Raw genomic sequence first — 15,933 nt, 5'->3', positions numbered from 1 at the left:
CTCTGGCCCCTCTCTGACCGTGTGACATCAGCACATCCCCCAAGGCCAGAGTCCTGAGCCTTTCCTAGAGTCCCACATGCTGCTGCTGGCCAGGGACCTCACTTTGAGGACCGAAGCTCCTGCAGCAGGACTGGGGGGAGCCACACCAGGGGCCGGAGATCCCGAGCATTGCCCTGGGGCCAGGGGTGCCTTCAGAACAGCACCTGCTCCAAAGCTCCCAACCTCCAAGGCCTCCACCCTGGGCCTCCACCCTGGGCCTCTGCCTGGGCTCCCAGCCCTTTGCTCCACTGCCGTCAGCACAGAGGATGGGCGCCGACAGGGTCTGTCCCTGCCCAGCCTGGGAGCTTCTGGGCTGCTTCTGCTCTCTGTGTGTGCATCCCCTGGGAACCCGGGGGCCTCGAGGCTGCCCAGGGGGAGGGGCAGCGGGCCTGCCAGGGTCTGGGACCCGATGAAGGCACCACACCCTTCCCGGTGCCGCTCGCTGGCTTCCTTCCTAACACTGGAGTCCTGTCCAGCAGGGTTGGAGGTCACCAGGAGCCATGGTCAACAGGGAAGATCCCGGATCCCTTTTTGGAGAACAAAGGGCCCGCTGGGCCACTGGAAGGCGGCCCTCCCCACTGCTGCCCGTCCCTCCTGGGGCAGCTCGGGAGAAGTGCGCAGGGTCCCCAGAGGGTGTGGCAGCGCATCCTGGCTCCCCCAGGGGCTCCGTCCTGATTCTGGGGACTGGGAACACACTGCCCTATGGGGAGAACGTGACGAGGCCCAGGGTCTGAGATCACCCAGGTGGCCCCGCGTCCTCCACGGGTGCTTATGCGGGAGGCGGAGGAGGACGGAGTGGACCAGGGGTCAGTGCTGCTGGGACAAGCTGCGGACCACGGGTGCCCCTGGGTGCTGGGGCGGCCTGTGCGCCCGGGGAGGGCAGGGGACGCTGGAGCTGCTGTCGGCGGTGGCTCAGCTCTGTTTCGGCAGGGCCTCCCTGGAGGGCACTCACTGCCCCGAGACCTGGGAAAGCACAGGTAGGGTCCCTGGGGCTGGTGGAATGACATCCGGACACATAGAGTGACGTTCTAAGGGGTCAGATGCTGCTTTGGAAATTCTCAAAATGTTAAAAGCTGACGTTCAGGGGTGGGGGAGTCACGCCGAGGACACGGACACGTTTTTCCTTTTGTCTAAATAAAGCTGGGGGGGGTGGGGGGCGGCGCGGGCAGGCGGGCTGTGACCTGGGGACCTGCGACCTTTGTTTTTGAAGGACTTTCTGTTCCAGAACAATCCCAGGTTCAGAGGAAATCTGGGAGGACAGGGCAGGGTCCGCGCCCAGCACCCCCCGGGGCTGACGCCGGGATCTGGCTCGGCTCTTTAGGACTATAAGGGACCGTGTGGGCACACTGTGGAAGCCACGGCCGCTCCTAGTCCCCTCCCAGGACTCCGGCTCCTGGGCTCACGTCTCCTTGGTCTCCTGGGTCTGCACCGTCGGTTCTCATGACTGGGCCGTCCTGAGGAGCCCTGGCCGGGGCTTGGTGGGCCCCCTGCTGGGCTTGTGTGACTGTCCCCTCACTGTCCGGCGGGTGGGGGGTGTGGGCGGAAGAGCCTGGGTCCCCCTCGCCCACATCAGCCCGTGTGGCCCTGGAAGTGGGTCCTCCTGTTCCCCCCGTTTAGCAGGTGAGGAAACCGGGCCTCGCACCTGTCTCCTGAGGTCCCCAGCAGCTGTCCCGGGGTCACCTTGCTGCCCAGGATGGTGAAGTGCTTCAGAAGTCAGAGTTGACGGGCAGCAGGACCCTCTGTGGGCCTGGGGCACCTTCGTCCCGGGAGCCGGCCCGGGGCTGTGCTGGACACCCGGGAAGCTCCCTCCTTGGTGGCAGGAAGGTCGTGCCGTAACGCCTTTCTCTGTACGAGATGGAGCGCCGTGCTGGCCAGAGGGTGCCCTCTGGGGTGTGGTGGCAGTGCCCGAGAGCCAGCGCCACCTGCCCTGGCCCAGCCCTGGCCCTCCCTCAGCTCCCACCTGCCCCACACCTCGCCCTCCATGACCCCTGACCCAGGGGTCAGTGAAGGCAGCATCCAGCCTGGTGTCCCTGTCCCACACCATTGCTGGCCATGGCCTGTCCCTGTTGGGGAGCTTCTCCTGTGTGACTGTGTCACTATCTGTTGCCCATTCTCTCATTGGTAGACTTGTGTGGTCCCCTCTGCCCAGCTGTTCCCAGTAAGGCCACTCTGAGAGGGACCATCTTCGGTGGCCGGGCAGGTACCTGGAGGTACCATGGCGTGTCATTCAGTGTCCCCATGGAGAGTATGCCAGGACCCCCCCACCAGCTCCGGAGGAGCCTGGGGCTGCTGCACCCCGGCCCTTCAGTCCAACCATCCCGTTCTGGCCAAGGGTCCCAGCAGGCGCTGAGGACATCCCCCACCACCAGGCGCCTGGGGCTGGTGGGTGGCATGGGACCTCGGGGGACCCAGCCTCCTACCCTCTGCCCCACCAGCCTCTGGGTGTGGCCTCCATCCTGGGGGCACCTGTGGTCCCTGGTGGCTGCTCTGTCATGACTAATGCTGGGCGGCAGGAAGGGGACCGGCCCCCAGACGTACGGGACTTTCTGGTACGGATGGTGCCAGGGGGCCAAGTGGGGTGATGGGGGGCCACTTTGCAAAGGAGGGCTTTGCTTTGGTTTCTTCCTTTTGTCTGTTTTCCCACTGTGGTGGCTGGTCCCCAAGCCTGGGGCAGAACCCAGCCTGCCGTCCACGCCTTGCCCAGAGGTGAGGAGGCTCAGAAAGGTCTCCTGGAGCAGGGGCTTCAGGCAGAGGGGCCACCTGCGTGGCCACCTTGGAGAGGCAGCTCCTGCTGGGGCAACGGCCAAGCAGAGGCTGGAGCTCGGGACCACAGCGAGGCCAGCGTGGCTGGACAGAGGGAGCCACAGATGGAAGACGGAGCTGAGAGGGCGGCTATGGGAGTGCAGTTGTGCAAGACCCGTGGGTCACTGCCAGGAATTCGGGAGCCACAGAGGGGCTGAGCAGGAGGACACCCTCTGGCTTGTGTCGAACGGGTGATTCCGGGGGAACCTGGGGTGGGGGGAAGCAGGGGAGATGGCTGCCCATGTCCAAGTAGTGGAGAAGAGGGGGCAGGTCCAAGGCCCGCACCGGTGAGACCTGGAGCCAGGGGAGGGGCGGGGGGCGGTGACTAACCGGCTTGGGCAACGAGTTCTGGGACGTGCGTGGGTTTCTGAGAAAGATTTTTTTTTAAATTCTTCTTACCTTTGCCCTTCAAAAGCAAAAGAAATTAGAGCATTAGTCAAAGGCGTGGTGTCCCCAAGGCTCAGTACTGGTCCTCTCTGCTCATTCTTCCCGCTGGCCACGGCTGAGCCCTGGGAGCCCTGGGATCTGTGTGTGGCTGGTGACCAACAGGAGCAGGCAGGATCTGTCCTGTCCCAGATCTGGGCCTCCAAGGTCAGCATGGCTCCTGGGCCAGGGTGTGTGGTCACTCTGGAGTCCGCTTCCTGTTATCCCTGGAGGGGGAGTTGGTCTGTGTATTGACCGCCTGCGTCAATGATTGACTGTGCGACTCCCGCGCACCCGAACCGGGGAGGTCCGGGAGAGGTGGGGACCCTGGCCTGACGGGGACGCAGAACCTGGGGCCTGGTCTCCCCTGCACCCCTGGCCTCAGCGAGGCCTTTGGCCTCCGAGCCTCCGTGTCCACACCTGGACCGCTGACCCTTTAGTGAGCTGGCCTGGGCAGAGTGCATTCTGACCCGTCTGTGCTGGGGAGGGTCCAGGAGGTCCTCTGTGCCCCTCTGGTCCCCAGCGCCTCGGGGGCAGGACCCGTGTCCTTCGTCTTTGTGTCTTTAGATCTCACGAGCGCCTGGCAGGGCGTGAGGGGTGTGTGGTGGACGAACCGGGCTCCTGATGACATCAGAGCAGGGTCCTTGGGGGCTTTATTCAGGAGGTGGCCCCTGGGGACTGGGGCTTGGCTCCGGGACACAGCAGGAGGGCAGAGGCTGGCTGGAGAGGGTGGTGTTTGGCGTGGAGAGCCGGGGTGGGTCTTGGAGTGGCCGGAATGGCGGGAGCCCACTGGTAGTTTCCGCCCGACGTTAAGTGCCACCTGTGTGCGTGCTGCAGCCTGCCCCTCAGCCTTCACAGCCACCTTGTCCCCACCCTCCCCTGCTCCCGGCCCAGCCAGCCCATCTGCTTTCCGTCTCTGAGAACTTGCCTGTTGGGGCCGTTCCTCCAGCAGGGTCAGGCAGAGTGGCCCGTCTGTGGCTGTCTGAGCACCGTGCGTCCAGGGCTGGTCTCGGGGCAGTGGGTGTCCTTGTCTGCCTGGATCCTTGGGGACGCATCTTGATTCTCCTCTCCTTTGCTCTCTGGACATCTGAGTTGTCCCTTTTGGCTACTGCGAGCAGAGCTGGGGGGACCTTGGTGAGCGTGGTCATGAGAGGGCAGGGTCTTCAGTTCTTTCCAGGGCCCTCCTGGGGGTGGCGGGGAATGTGGCAGTCTGGTGCCCTGGTGGCAAGCTCTGCCGGCCCTGGCGTCCTCGGCAGCATCCCGCAGGAGGCCGGGTTCCCATCTGCCCGGCCTCGCCCATCCTCCTTCCTTCCCAGTTTTTAAAAACCGATTCCATCCTGTGGGTGGGAAGTGGCCTCTCTGGGACCCTGATCTGCGTCTCTGCGGGCACCTTGCTGGGGCTCCCTGGCCGCTTGTGTCATCTGTACAGAATCATCTGCTGGGTCCTTGCCTGTCCGTAGTAGGTCTTTTCTATTTACAAAGATCACATTATGGTTCCTGGCCTATCTTGCAAGGCGTGGCCTGGACATGGAAGGCCACACTTATCCCAAGGACACGGCGCCGTCAGCTTTCCACACAGCACACAGCTCTGGTGACCAGCATCCAGACCAGGAAGTGGGGTTGGCTCCTGAAGAGCCCTCTCACCGCTCCCCACACCCAGACGGCCACTCTCTTTTTTCAATCCTTGTTTTGAGACAGAGTCTCCATAGCTGCTCAGGTTGGCCTTGAACTTGCAACCCTCCACCTCCTCCTGCTGAGTCCCGGGGATCTCAGGTGTGGCCTCTGCGCCCAAAACCCAGGGCGATTCTTACTGGGCCTCTCTGTCCGTCTGTGCTGGGCCTCGGTCCTCGCCCACTGCCTTGGTGTCACCTTCTTTTCACGTGATGTGACCGCGATGACACCTGCCCTTTGCTTTTACCCCCAGTGTTCTGGACACGGCAGGTCGTGGGTGTGCCAGGGACAGCAGTGCACTCAGATATGGCACTGTCAGACGCGGCTCCCACATGTTGAGTGTGCAGCTCGGTGAACTTATGGCTGCTTTATTCAGAAAAGCTCCAAACTGAGGAAGCAAGTGGGTGGGTGGACAGCTGGGTCACTGTGGCGCCCTGGTTGCCAGAAGGAGAGGAAGCAGGAAAGATGCACGTGGGGACATCAAGCTGACGCAGAGCAGAGTGTGCTGCGAGGAGCTGTGTGGGGCCCTCGGGTCTCTGCTGGCTTCAGAAGCAGAACATTTTTGACACATGTGGAGACTTCATGCGGAGACTTGGATCAGCAGATCTCAAACAGGAAGTGGACTCGTCGGGGCCAGGGGCTGGAGGGACTGGGGAGTGACTCCTGCTGGGGACGGAGAGGAGAGAATGTTCTGGAAGTAGGCAGTGGTGAAGGCTGCACTCCACGTGGGCGGGGGACACGGCACAGATCCTAATAAAGCCGTTAAAAAACACCAGCGTCACGTTTTCAAGCCTCATCTTTCACGTTTGTCCTTCTCAGGGGACAATTTGATTCTTTTTCCCTTGGTGCTGGGGATTGAACCCAGAGGCACTCACCACTGAGCCACACCCCCAGCCCCTTTATATTTTATTTAGAGATGGGGTCTCACTAAGTTGCTTAGAGCCTCACTAAGTTGCTGAAGCCGGCTTTGAACTCATGATCCTCCTGCCTCAGCCTCCCAAGCCACTGGGATTGCACTTTACCCGGCACAGACTTGGGATTACAGGCGTGCACCACCTGCGCCCGGCTTGACCAAGTTTTATCTCAGGTGTGTACCTCACCTGTGTGGCCTCCACAATCAAGATCTAGAACATTCCATCTCCCAGTGCCTGTGTGCAGTCCTGGCCCCTGGCAACCACTGGTCTGGTGTCTGTCTCTCTGTTTTTTTTTTTTCTGTTTTCCAGAATGTCAGACGAACACAGAGTGTGTGGTTTTTGCATCTGGTCTCTTCTCACTTGGGGTAATGCGTTGGGGGCTCACCATGTTGTGGCACGCGCTGGTAGTTGGATCCTTTTTATTGCTGGGTGGGTTCTGTGGTCTCGGGGTGTGGTGGTTTGTCTGCTGACGGGTATTTGGGTCACTTCCATACATCATCATTTTAAATACATACTGTCACTGAGGGACATTTAGGACGGTTCTGTGTCAGAGGCGACTCAGGCTTTGCCCGGGCTGTGTCCTTTGCTGGGGACTCCCTCCCACGCTAGCTGGCAAAGCCTGACTTGTGTTTTAATACCCAGCCCAGGTGTCCCTTCCTCCCCACAGCCTTTCTGCCTTCTCTCTGCAGAGGACTTGAGGGCCTGTTGGGTTGGTGGGAGGGCGTGGCATCCATCAGGACGTGCCTGCCATTCTCTCCCATCTCCAGGGAGGTGATCTTTGGCCTGGGGAGGGGGGACCAGGACAGTACCACAGAACCAGCCCTGTTTGGCAAGAGCCCGTGCCTGTGCTCCTCGAACTGCTATCTAATCAGCTGCCTGGCCCAGGTGTCCCTGGTTCACTGTGACTGAGGGGAGAGCATCCTGCTGGTCAGAAGCAGGGCAAAGTCCTCACCCAACCCAGAGTGCCGGTGTGCAGAGGGGTTACCTCAGGCCAGGGGACAATGGGGCTCACCTTCTGGGTGCCGGGGGCTCGGTGGACCCTCTCCTGGGCACTTTACCTGCACAGACTCGTCCACGCCCACAGCAGCCCACGGGTGGATGGTGACCTTATGCCCGTCGTAGGGGTGAGGAAACAGAGAGGGCTGGTGACTTGCTCACGGCCACCAAATCAGAGGGGTGAGCCGGGCCTGTACCCTGCCTGCAGGAAGTGCCAAGTGAGTGGGCTGGGGCCCCGGAGCCCCTTCTGTGGGAGAGATGGACCAGTGGCTATCTGGTGACTTCTTGTTTCAGCCTGTTGTCCCCAGGACCAGTTTGAGCAGGCCCAGGGATCAGGCAAGCTGGGACCCCGGGGTGCTCAAGGCTTCTCAGCCTCCTCAAGAAGCTGGGCTGGGGAGGAGGTGGGTGGGGGGCTGGTGCACCTGGTTTTCAAATGGCTTTATCGAGGGGTCACTGACACAGAAGGCGCGTGTGTTGAGCGTATCCGACGTGTCACGGGCACGCCCGCCAGCACATCACGGCACCAAGCACGTCCCCCCTCCCAGACCCCCTCTGTCCTTCATTGCTGCGGACATGGGATTGTGACCTGTGCTCGTGAGGACTCCTCCAGGGCCCTGGGCTCTCTCTGTCTTTTCAAGCCGCTCTAGGGAGCTAGAGGTCATGGTCATGCTGTTCTGCTGTTGGAAGTGGACACTGGGATGGCTCGGTGTGTCTGAGGAGCTGGGCACTGTCCAGTGACTGGTTTAGCACAGGGCCTGGGGCTGAAGGGTTTCCACTGCCCAGGGCCCCCGCAGAGGGGGCATGAAGTGGGAGGATGATGCAGGGTCCCCTCGTGTGGCTGTGGGCAGGTGGGACTGGGACCTCCTGGGGGGCTGAGTCCCTGCCTGGGCTGCTTCTCTGGGCCACAGTGGGTAGTTCCACCAGCCATGCCAGGGGGAGGTGCAGGGGGGAGCGCAGTGGCCTGGCACAGGACCCCCAGGGGGGTTCTTGCTGTTGTCAGTGCCCAGCACTCCCCGACCCTGAGTGTCCCTGGGCACTGGATGCTCAGTTTGTTGGGGCAGCCCTGCAGGCGATAGCACAGGGGGCAGACATGGTTAGCAATGGGCACTTAGAGGATCCTGGTCTTCTCAGGAGAGCCCTCCAGGCTACACTTCATGGCAGTGGAGGGAGCCATCATCACCCACGTGCCGCAGAGGCCCACTAGCGGAGCTATGGCCATGGTGTCTCGGCCCTGCTGTACAGAAGGAGATTCAGACCCACGCTCCACTTCCTCCAGGGGACATGTGACCGGGTCTGGACTGCGGGCTCTGGCCTTCTGCCTCCTCGGGGCCTTTGCCTGTGGATTAGGGTTGGGGACTGTGGGAGCAGATGTCCTTGTCCTGGAAGGCTGTGTTCAAAGACTGTGGGAGGTGACGCAAGCTGCCCTGGCTGCCTGGCTTTGTGACACATTGGGCTGCATCTGATAGGCCTGCTGCTGGGCAGAGATAGAGATTACAGGCCAGGTGCACTGCTGGCCTCTTTCCTTCGGCCCTTTAGGACAATTTGGTATTTTTGCCAAGCATCAGGAATCAGTTTTCATAAAAACTTCCATATTTTGGGCTTTTCATGGACTTCTCTGCTCTCACCTCCTGCCTTCTCCCCTCAAATACTGGCTCCTGTCTCAGAGCTTTCCACCGGCTGTTGTTGCTGGAGCACACTCACCCCTGGGTTCCTGTCCCCCACTACCTTGGTTCTTATTTGGGATTGGGCTTGTGGATTTGTACATTTCAGTCCCTGGTGACTGTCTGGAGTCCCACCCTCTCCCCTCCCCGTGCTTTCACTGGGCTCGGTCATAGCACCTCTCTGGCCAGGGGTCAACGCCTGCCTTGCTGGCTGGGGAGGGGCTGCCTAGCTTGCGGGCCCACCCCAGCTCCTAGTCGTGAGTGGAGGAGGTGCTGGGCCAGGCGCAGCCCCACCACCTTCTCCTGCCAGTGTCCACCCCTGCAGCCCCTGGCCCCTCTGCAGCCCCCAGACCGTGGTAGGATCTGGCCGCCACGTGGCTGCTCCAGCCCCTCCTGCCCATGCAGGACCCTCCTGATCGGCCGCCTTCCCATCCACAGAACGTGCGCATCGACCCCAGCAGCCTGTCCTTCAGCATGTGGAAGGAGATCCCCGTGCCCTTCTACCTGTCTATCTACTTCTTCGAGGTGCTCAACCCTGAGGAGATCCTGAAGGGCGAGAAGCCGGAGGTGCAGGAGCGTGGGCCCTACGTGTACAGGTGAGGAGGGCGGGGCCTCAGGGTGGGGGCGGGGCCTCAAGGATGCAGCGGGGTCACTGTGGGGGGCAGGGCCTCAGAAGAATGGGGCGGGGCCCCATTCTCAGAAGTTGGGGCAGGGCTCAGGGATGGGGGGCTCAGAGGATGGGCTTAGATGAATGGGGCGGGGCCTCAGAGGGATGGGGCGGGGCCTCAGGAACAGGGCGGGGCTGCTTGCTGAGCGCAGACCGTTTGGCAGCAGGCTGGGCGCACAGAGGAAGCTGCGTTCCCGCTAGTTCTTCATGGTGTTGGTAGGCAGAGCCTATGAATGACACACGCACGCACCCAGAGCAGCCCAGAGCGAGCACCTCCATCCCAACCCCGTGTGTGGTGGAGGACAGGGAGGGCCAGCAGGAGATGGGACCGGCATTTGTAGCTCTTGCTGACCCAGTGCCTGGGTTGTGCCTTTGCTCTCTGGCCTGGCTTGTACCTGGCTGTGGCCCCAGGGGTGACTTTAACCCCGAGCCTCAGTTTGTCCCAGTGCAGTCCAGGGATGAGGACGGCACATGGTGTCAGTGTCAGGCCATCATGTGCTGCCCAAGTCAGGACAGAGGAGTTGCCATGAGGCTCCTGAGATGTGGGGACTCTTGCTAGGAGTGGCCACGCCTTTTTATGAACTGTTTTACACAGAACCCTCTCTCCACACAGGAGCAGCGAGGCCAGTGGTGTGGGGACCCCAGGCTTGGCCGCCTGCCCTGCCTGAGCCTTGGACTGTTCATTGTGGCTGAGGGAGCCGGCCCCCCGAGGAGTGGCTGGCTTCCCGGGCTGGGCAGGCAGAGTGTGTTCCCGTTGGCTGGGGGCACAGTCTGGTTCTGAGGAGCCCAGGCTGGAAGCTCAAGCGTGCCTGAGGTTTGGCAATTGGGCACGCTGGCCAGGGCACAGCCCATGGCACATACAGGCCCCACTGCAATGGCAGGAGCAGTTTCCAAGACGTGGGGGAAGGCGGGAACACGGGGTCCCATGCGACCCTCTGCCCTGCTCCGTGCCTGGCTCTGCCTCAGGGAGCCTCTGCTGAAGTGCACTTGGAGCTGACCCTGGCTGGCTGCAGCTCACGCTTGCTCCTTGTGCCCATGACCTGCCTCAGGTGCATGTGCCGGGCACCATGCTGGTCCACTGTGGGAACCGCAGAGAAGGCCTTCCGTGGTGGGAGCAAACCAGTGGGCAAGGTCAGGCTTTGGGCCTGCGTGGGAGGGTAACAGCTGGTGGGGTCTGGACTTGTTTCTGGGGGCAGACATCAGCAGCTGGGTCTGATGGCGGGTCAGGGACAACCTCTGCAAAGGGAGCATTTGCTGGAGCTGAGTGGCAGGAAGGGGTGCTGGGGCAGGAGGGTCCTGGGCAGAGTGTGTGCCAAGGCCCCGAGGCAGGGAAGGTGCCTGCACTGCTGGAGTGCTGTGAACCAGGGCAGAGCGGAGGAGCCCAGGCCTGAGAAGGGGTGGGTGGGATGGCGAGGGCCTCGGGCTGCCCTGGGAGCTTGATGGGTCCTATAGGTGGAGGCAGGTGGGGTCACGCGACGCAGTCTCCTCTTTGGAGGGGTTGAGAGGTGAGACAGTACTGACCATGGCAGCTAGTGTTACATGGTGCTCTGGGCGCCGGGCGACGGTTTTGGTGGCTGTACGTGTTTGGACCCACTTACCCTTCGCACAGCCTGATGAAGCAAGTCTCTCCTGCTCCGTATGCTGGGACACTGAGGCACAGGGAGTCGTGATGAGGGCGGGGTCCAGCCCTGGCCCTCGGGCACATCCCCAGCCATGTGCTTCCTGCCGGCCTTGGAGGAGGGGCTGGCGTGGTCACCTGGTGGACACGGATGCCAGGTGGAGGGAGGGGTCGGGATCGAGGTGCTTTCTGGAGGTGGCTCAGATGAGGGTGAGGGCAAGCAGAGCCAGGCTGTGTGGACAAGGCTGGGCGTCCTGCAGTGGGCAGACAGTGGGGCGGACAGGCAGCAGCTGGCCAAGCTCAGCTTTGGCGCTGTCAGGTCGGGAGGTGCCTCTCCCCAGGGAGTCAAGGTGGATGCTGCTGGGGGCTGCGGGGAGCACCCTCCAGCGGCCGCTCTCCCTGCAGAGAATTCAGGCACAAGATCAACATCACCTTCAACAACAACGACACGGTGTCCTTCCGGGAGCACCGCAGCTTCCAGTTCCAGCCCGCCAAGTCCCGAGGCTCCGAGAGCGACTACATCGTCCTGCCCAACATCCTGGTCCTGGTGAGGCTGCTGGCCGGGGCCCTCTTCCCGGGAACGTGCCGGTGCTGGCCGGAGGGGCACTGGGTGCAGGTGGGAAAACAGGGTGCCTGGATCCGCGCTGGCTCCTCCTCTGGCCGACCTGCCCCTGGGGTGGTCAAGGCCAGGGTCAAGGCCAGCAGAGGGGACCCACCACTCCCAGGCCCTCCTGGGCTTGGCTTCCCCCTGGCGGGGCCGTGTGCAGCCCTGACGCGGTGTCCGTCCCCGGGGTCTGCAGGGTGCTGCGATGATGATGGAGAACAGGCCCATGAGTCTGAAGCTGATGATGACCTTGGCGTTCAGCACCCTGGGGGAGCGAGCCTTCATGAACCGCACCGTGGGCGAGATCATGTGGGGCTACGATGACCCCCTCGTGAATCTCATCAACAAGTACTTCCCAGACATGCTCCCCTTGAAGGGCAAGTTCGGGTTGTTTGCTGAGGTAAGTGTGACCCACGCAGCTTGGAAACCGGTGACTGGCTGACTTTGCAGCTGGCTGGGTAGAGACTCTGACGGATGAGTGTCAGCGAAATAGGGAATTTACTGACTCACGCAATTGAAAACTCTCGGGGGTGAGTTCAGGTACAACTTGATCCAGGCTCAATGATGGGATTGGGGCTCACTCAGCTTAGGAAATTGGAGGCTTTGCTGGAAGAAATGGGAATGATTGCTGGGGAGACAGATCACCAGTGTCAATCCCAGCTCTGCTCTGAGCTGCCTCCTTTATCCTGATCTTGACCCCTGCTAACCTGGCAGGGTCACTGATTGGGCTCCCCAGCCAAGATCAGTCCAGGTAGCATTTGATCCCTGACCTCTGACGGCTGATGTTGGCCCTCTGGAAGTGGAATTCCGTGGGCTCCCTGAATGTGTCAGTCTCAGCCTTCTCTCTAGGCTCTGCTGTTCTGGTGTAGATCGGGGGTGGGGGGACCCTGGTGCTGAGCCTGGGTGTGTCCAGGACGGCAGATTCTGGTCCTGTGGGGTAAGCAGCACGATACTGTAGAAGCATCCACATACCCCACAGGGCCCGGCAAGTGGAAGTTCTCGCAAAGTCAGCAGCACAGCTACAATCTACGTTTGACCGTGTATAACGGAAACCTCAAAATAACGGTCTGGTGGTCAGCTGTTCAGTGCTGGTGTGGCTTCGGGGTCCCCAGTGTCCTGGAAGCCTTCTGCCACTCCTCTCTGCCATCCTGGGGGATGCAGTTGCCATGCTCAGGATAATCTCGTGGCTCAAGGAGGCGGCTAGAGTGTCAGCTATCACATCCTTATTCCAGGCATCATGGCAGGAAGGAAGAGGTGGAGGGACTGGAGGGAGAATTGAGGGTGAATCGCAAGACCCAGCTGTCTCCTGTGGGGAGGGGAGAAACCAACTTCCTCTTGTTTTCCGTGGGCCAGAACCGAGGTCGCGTGGCTGCACCAGCTGCAGGGAGTTGGGAGTGCAGCCTTCTGGGAATGTGGGTGCTTCCCTGAGCCAGGCGTGGGTTGGAGATGAAGGAGAAAGTGTGGGGGGGCTCTGGGTAGGGCAGGCGGTCTCTCATGTGCCTTGTCTGTCCTGATGCATAGTCAGCAGTGATGTTAACAGTCTCTGACACCTCAGTGTCCCCTGGGCTGGCTCATGCTGTTCTTTCCTCCAACAGCTCCATCTGGGCAGGGACTTGACAGAGGCACAGCTCTTGGAGGCCAGGGTGGGAGAGAGCACTTCCAGACCCCCACTCTGTCTCTCTGAGCTGTGCACATCTTCCTTCTGACCTGGAAACCTGCTTCTGGGGACACTGAACACCAAGGCCTGGCCTCACTCTCTAAAGGCTCCATAAACTCAGGATCAGCTAGGATCGACTGGGTTATGCTGCCTTGACGAGCAGCCCCGATGTCAGTGGCTTAAAGCCGCAAACATTGATTTCTTGGCTTGTACTCTGTGTCCACTGGGTGTGACCAAGGGGCCTCCTGCTCGTGGTGGTCACTCAGGGACCCTTCTGTCACCATGGCTGCGGCAGAGAGCTGGGGAAGTGCCTGTGCCCAGTCCTTCAAGTGTCCACCGGCTGTGGACATCAACTTTTGCTGCCCCTGGCCACGCTGTGTTTCAAGTGGGGTGATGGGGCGGGAGTGAGCCTGCCATTCACCTGGGCGGAGGGGACCTCCCTGAGTTAGAAATTTCAGCCCTCAAAAACCAGTAGGGTGGGCCTCCCAGAGGCCTGAGTTTGTTTCTCTTGACCCCAAGATGCAGGGGACGCAGCAGTGAGGGACCTGCCAGGGGAGGGGGCGCACTGTTGGGGGTGCAGTTGGGGTGCAACTGGGGGTGGCTTGGCATCCGCCGTTCCCTGGGCCTTCACCCTGTCCGGAGGCTCAGGGAGACTGTCCTCTATCACTGTCCGCAGATGAACAACTCGGACTCGGGGGTCTTCACGGTCTTCACAGGGGTCAAGGACTTCAGCAGAATTCACCTCGTGGACAAGTGGAATGGGCTGAGCAAGGTGAGGACCGTGGGCGGCCCCAGACTCAGGGTATGGCAGGACAGGTCCCTGGGGACCCTTCTTGAAGCCTGGGCAGGGGCAGCTGTCCCCCAGGAAGGACATACTCAGGGTGGGGGTATCACCCGTGGTGGGTGAAGGCTGTGCTGTGGAGGACACGGCCCTTGCTTTGCCTGATTCTTCATGCACAAGGAATGTTTTTGAAACATCTCCCCCGAAACACTAAAAATAGAACCAAGGCGTATATTGAACCCACGTTAAACTCACATGATACCTAGTGTACATGACATCGCCCTCGATGCCCGAGGCCCTGCAGTCTCCGCTGTCCCTCCCAACCACAGAGGAACCCACGAGCCCACGGTGGCCGTTGGGGACAGTCTTCGTGTCTGTTCTCACCCCTCACATGCCTGTCTGGACCCAGGGAAACGCAATTTTGCTTCTTTGAACACAGTGGGTCATCTCCTGCGCAGGTCCTGCAGCTTTGGCCTGTGATTTCAGTGGTCCCCCTGGTGACCGCCGCAGAGACTCGGGTCCTGGTGGCGGGATAACCATGGCTCATGAATGCCGTGAACATCCTTTGTGATTGTTTTTTTTTTCAATCTACAACATGGGCGAGCACACGGGGGAGGGATTTCCAGTTGTCCAGAGGGTGGGGACTGAGTGGCTGGTTTGGGTCCGAGCCTTGTTCCCGGGAGAGTCCGGGCCGCCCCATTAGGATCTTGAACGGGCGGCCATGTTCCTCCATTTGCCTGTCTTTACGAGACGTCTGTCCACTTCCACTGGGGCAGGGAGAGGCGGGGGGCGGGCACGTTGCACAGAGGATGTCACCGGGTCCCCAGCAGAGTTATGTGGTCAGCATCTGTGAGGGTGTGGTCGGCCCTGGGGCCCGAGTGGCCGTGCCTGGGCTGGGGCCGGTGCAGTGTGCACCTCCGGAGTGCTCCCCGCGGCTGTCTGAGTGGCCGGTCCAACCTCGCTCCTCACAGGTCAACTTCTGGCATTCGGATCAGTGCAACATGATCAATGGAACTTCCGGGCAAATGTGGGCGCCCTTCATGACCCCCGAGTCCTCGCTGGAGTTCTATAGCCCTGAGGCTTGCAGGTAACCCCGCTCCTCTGGCCCTGTGTCCCCTGCTCTGCAGCTGTCCAGCGGCCCCGGCTGTGGGCTGAGGACAGCTGTGGCCTCCTACGGCCCTTTTCCAGGTGCTGCCAGATCTGCTGGCCCGTCCCGGCCACTCTGGGAATTCACGAGGGCACCCTTGACTCTCTGCCTCCTGTCACACCAAGGAGCCCTGCTCCGCACCAGGTGTGGGACGGGATGGCAAGAAGGACACAGTCCCTGTGCCCTGGGTGGTCACTTCCTGTCAGGGGACTCAGGCCAGTGCACAGAATGTCACAGTAGAGTGCTTTTGCTGGGCTTGTGTGGCTGCTTTAAAAATAGAACCTCAGGGCTGGGCTGGGGCTCAGCAGCCGAGCACTCGCTAGCCCAGGTAGGCTCTGGGTTCGATCCTCAACATCACATAAAAGTAAATAAAGGTACTATGTCCACCTACAGCTAAAGAAAGCTAAGAAAAAAATTAGAATTTTATTTATTTATTTTTTTGTGGGCTGGGTATTGCACCAAGAGCCTCGTGTGCTGGGCGCGCGCTGTACCCCTGAGCTACACCACAGGCCCCAATAGAACACGCTGCAGTACCCGGGACCCAGCCCAGGGGGCGCTCTCCCCCGAGCTGTCCCTGCAGGCCTTTTTATTCTTTGAGAAGGGGTCTTGCTCAGTGGTTCAGGCTGACCTCGAACTTGGGGTCCTCCTGCCGTAGACTTCTGAGTTGCTGGGATTGTAGGTGGTTATCAAAACCACCACGCCCGGCTGGAATCTTAAACGAGAAAAGTTGCAAGAAAGTGCGAGTTACCCGTCTACCCTTCCCCAGCGGTTGGCCAGCTCTCCGTCACTGCAACAAATGTGCCAGTTAATCACTCTGGAAAGGGAAGAGGTCTATTTGGGTCACCGTTGGGGAAGCTGCAGTCCATGGAGGGTCAGCCCTGTGACGAGGCAGCACTGTGTGTGACAGAGCAAGACTCCCACCTCATGGCCCGGGAACTAAAGAGAGAAAGAGG

The 15,933-nt window shown here is 61.0% G+C and overlaps 1 protein-coding gene across 2 annotated transcripts in view; it reads left to right on the top strand.

The window, feature by feature from the left end:
* Scarb1 (scavenger receptor class B member 1) overlaps positions 1-15,933 on the top strand; it is a 56,026-nt gene that overhangs the window by 18,863 nt on the left and 21,230 nt on the right. For both annotated transcript variants that reach the window (XM_078039363.1, XM_078039362.1), the window contains exons 2-6: positions 8,945-9,102; positions 11,197-11,338; positions 11,592-11,795; positions 13,729-13,824; positions 14,805-14,920. In XM_078039363.1, coding sequence (XP_077895489.1) covers positions 8,945-9,102; positions 11,197-11,338; positions 11,592-11,795; positions 13,729-13,824; positions 14,805-14,920 — 716 coding nt within the window. The remainder of the gene's footprint in view (positions 1-8,944; positions 9,103-11,196; positions 11,339-11,591; positions 11,796-13,728; positions 13,825-14,804; positions 14,921-15,933) is intronic.

The sequence above is a fragment of the Ictidomys tridecemlineatus genome, chromosome 2 (genome assembly GCF_052094955.1).
Source record: "Ictidomys tridecemlineatus isolate mIctTri1 chromosome 2, mIctTri1.hap1, whole genome shotgun sequence".
Lineage (NCBI taxonomy): Eukaryota > Metazoa > Chordata > Mammalia > Rodentia > Sciuridae > Ictidomys > Ictidomys tridecemlineatus.
The sequence above is the reverse complement of the archived record's forward strand: the minus strand, read 5'-3'. Positions and strand labels throughout refer to the sequence as shown.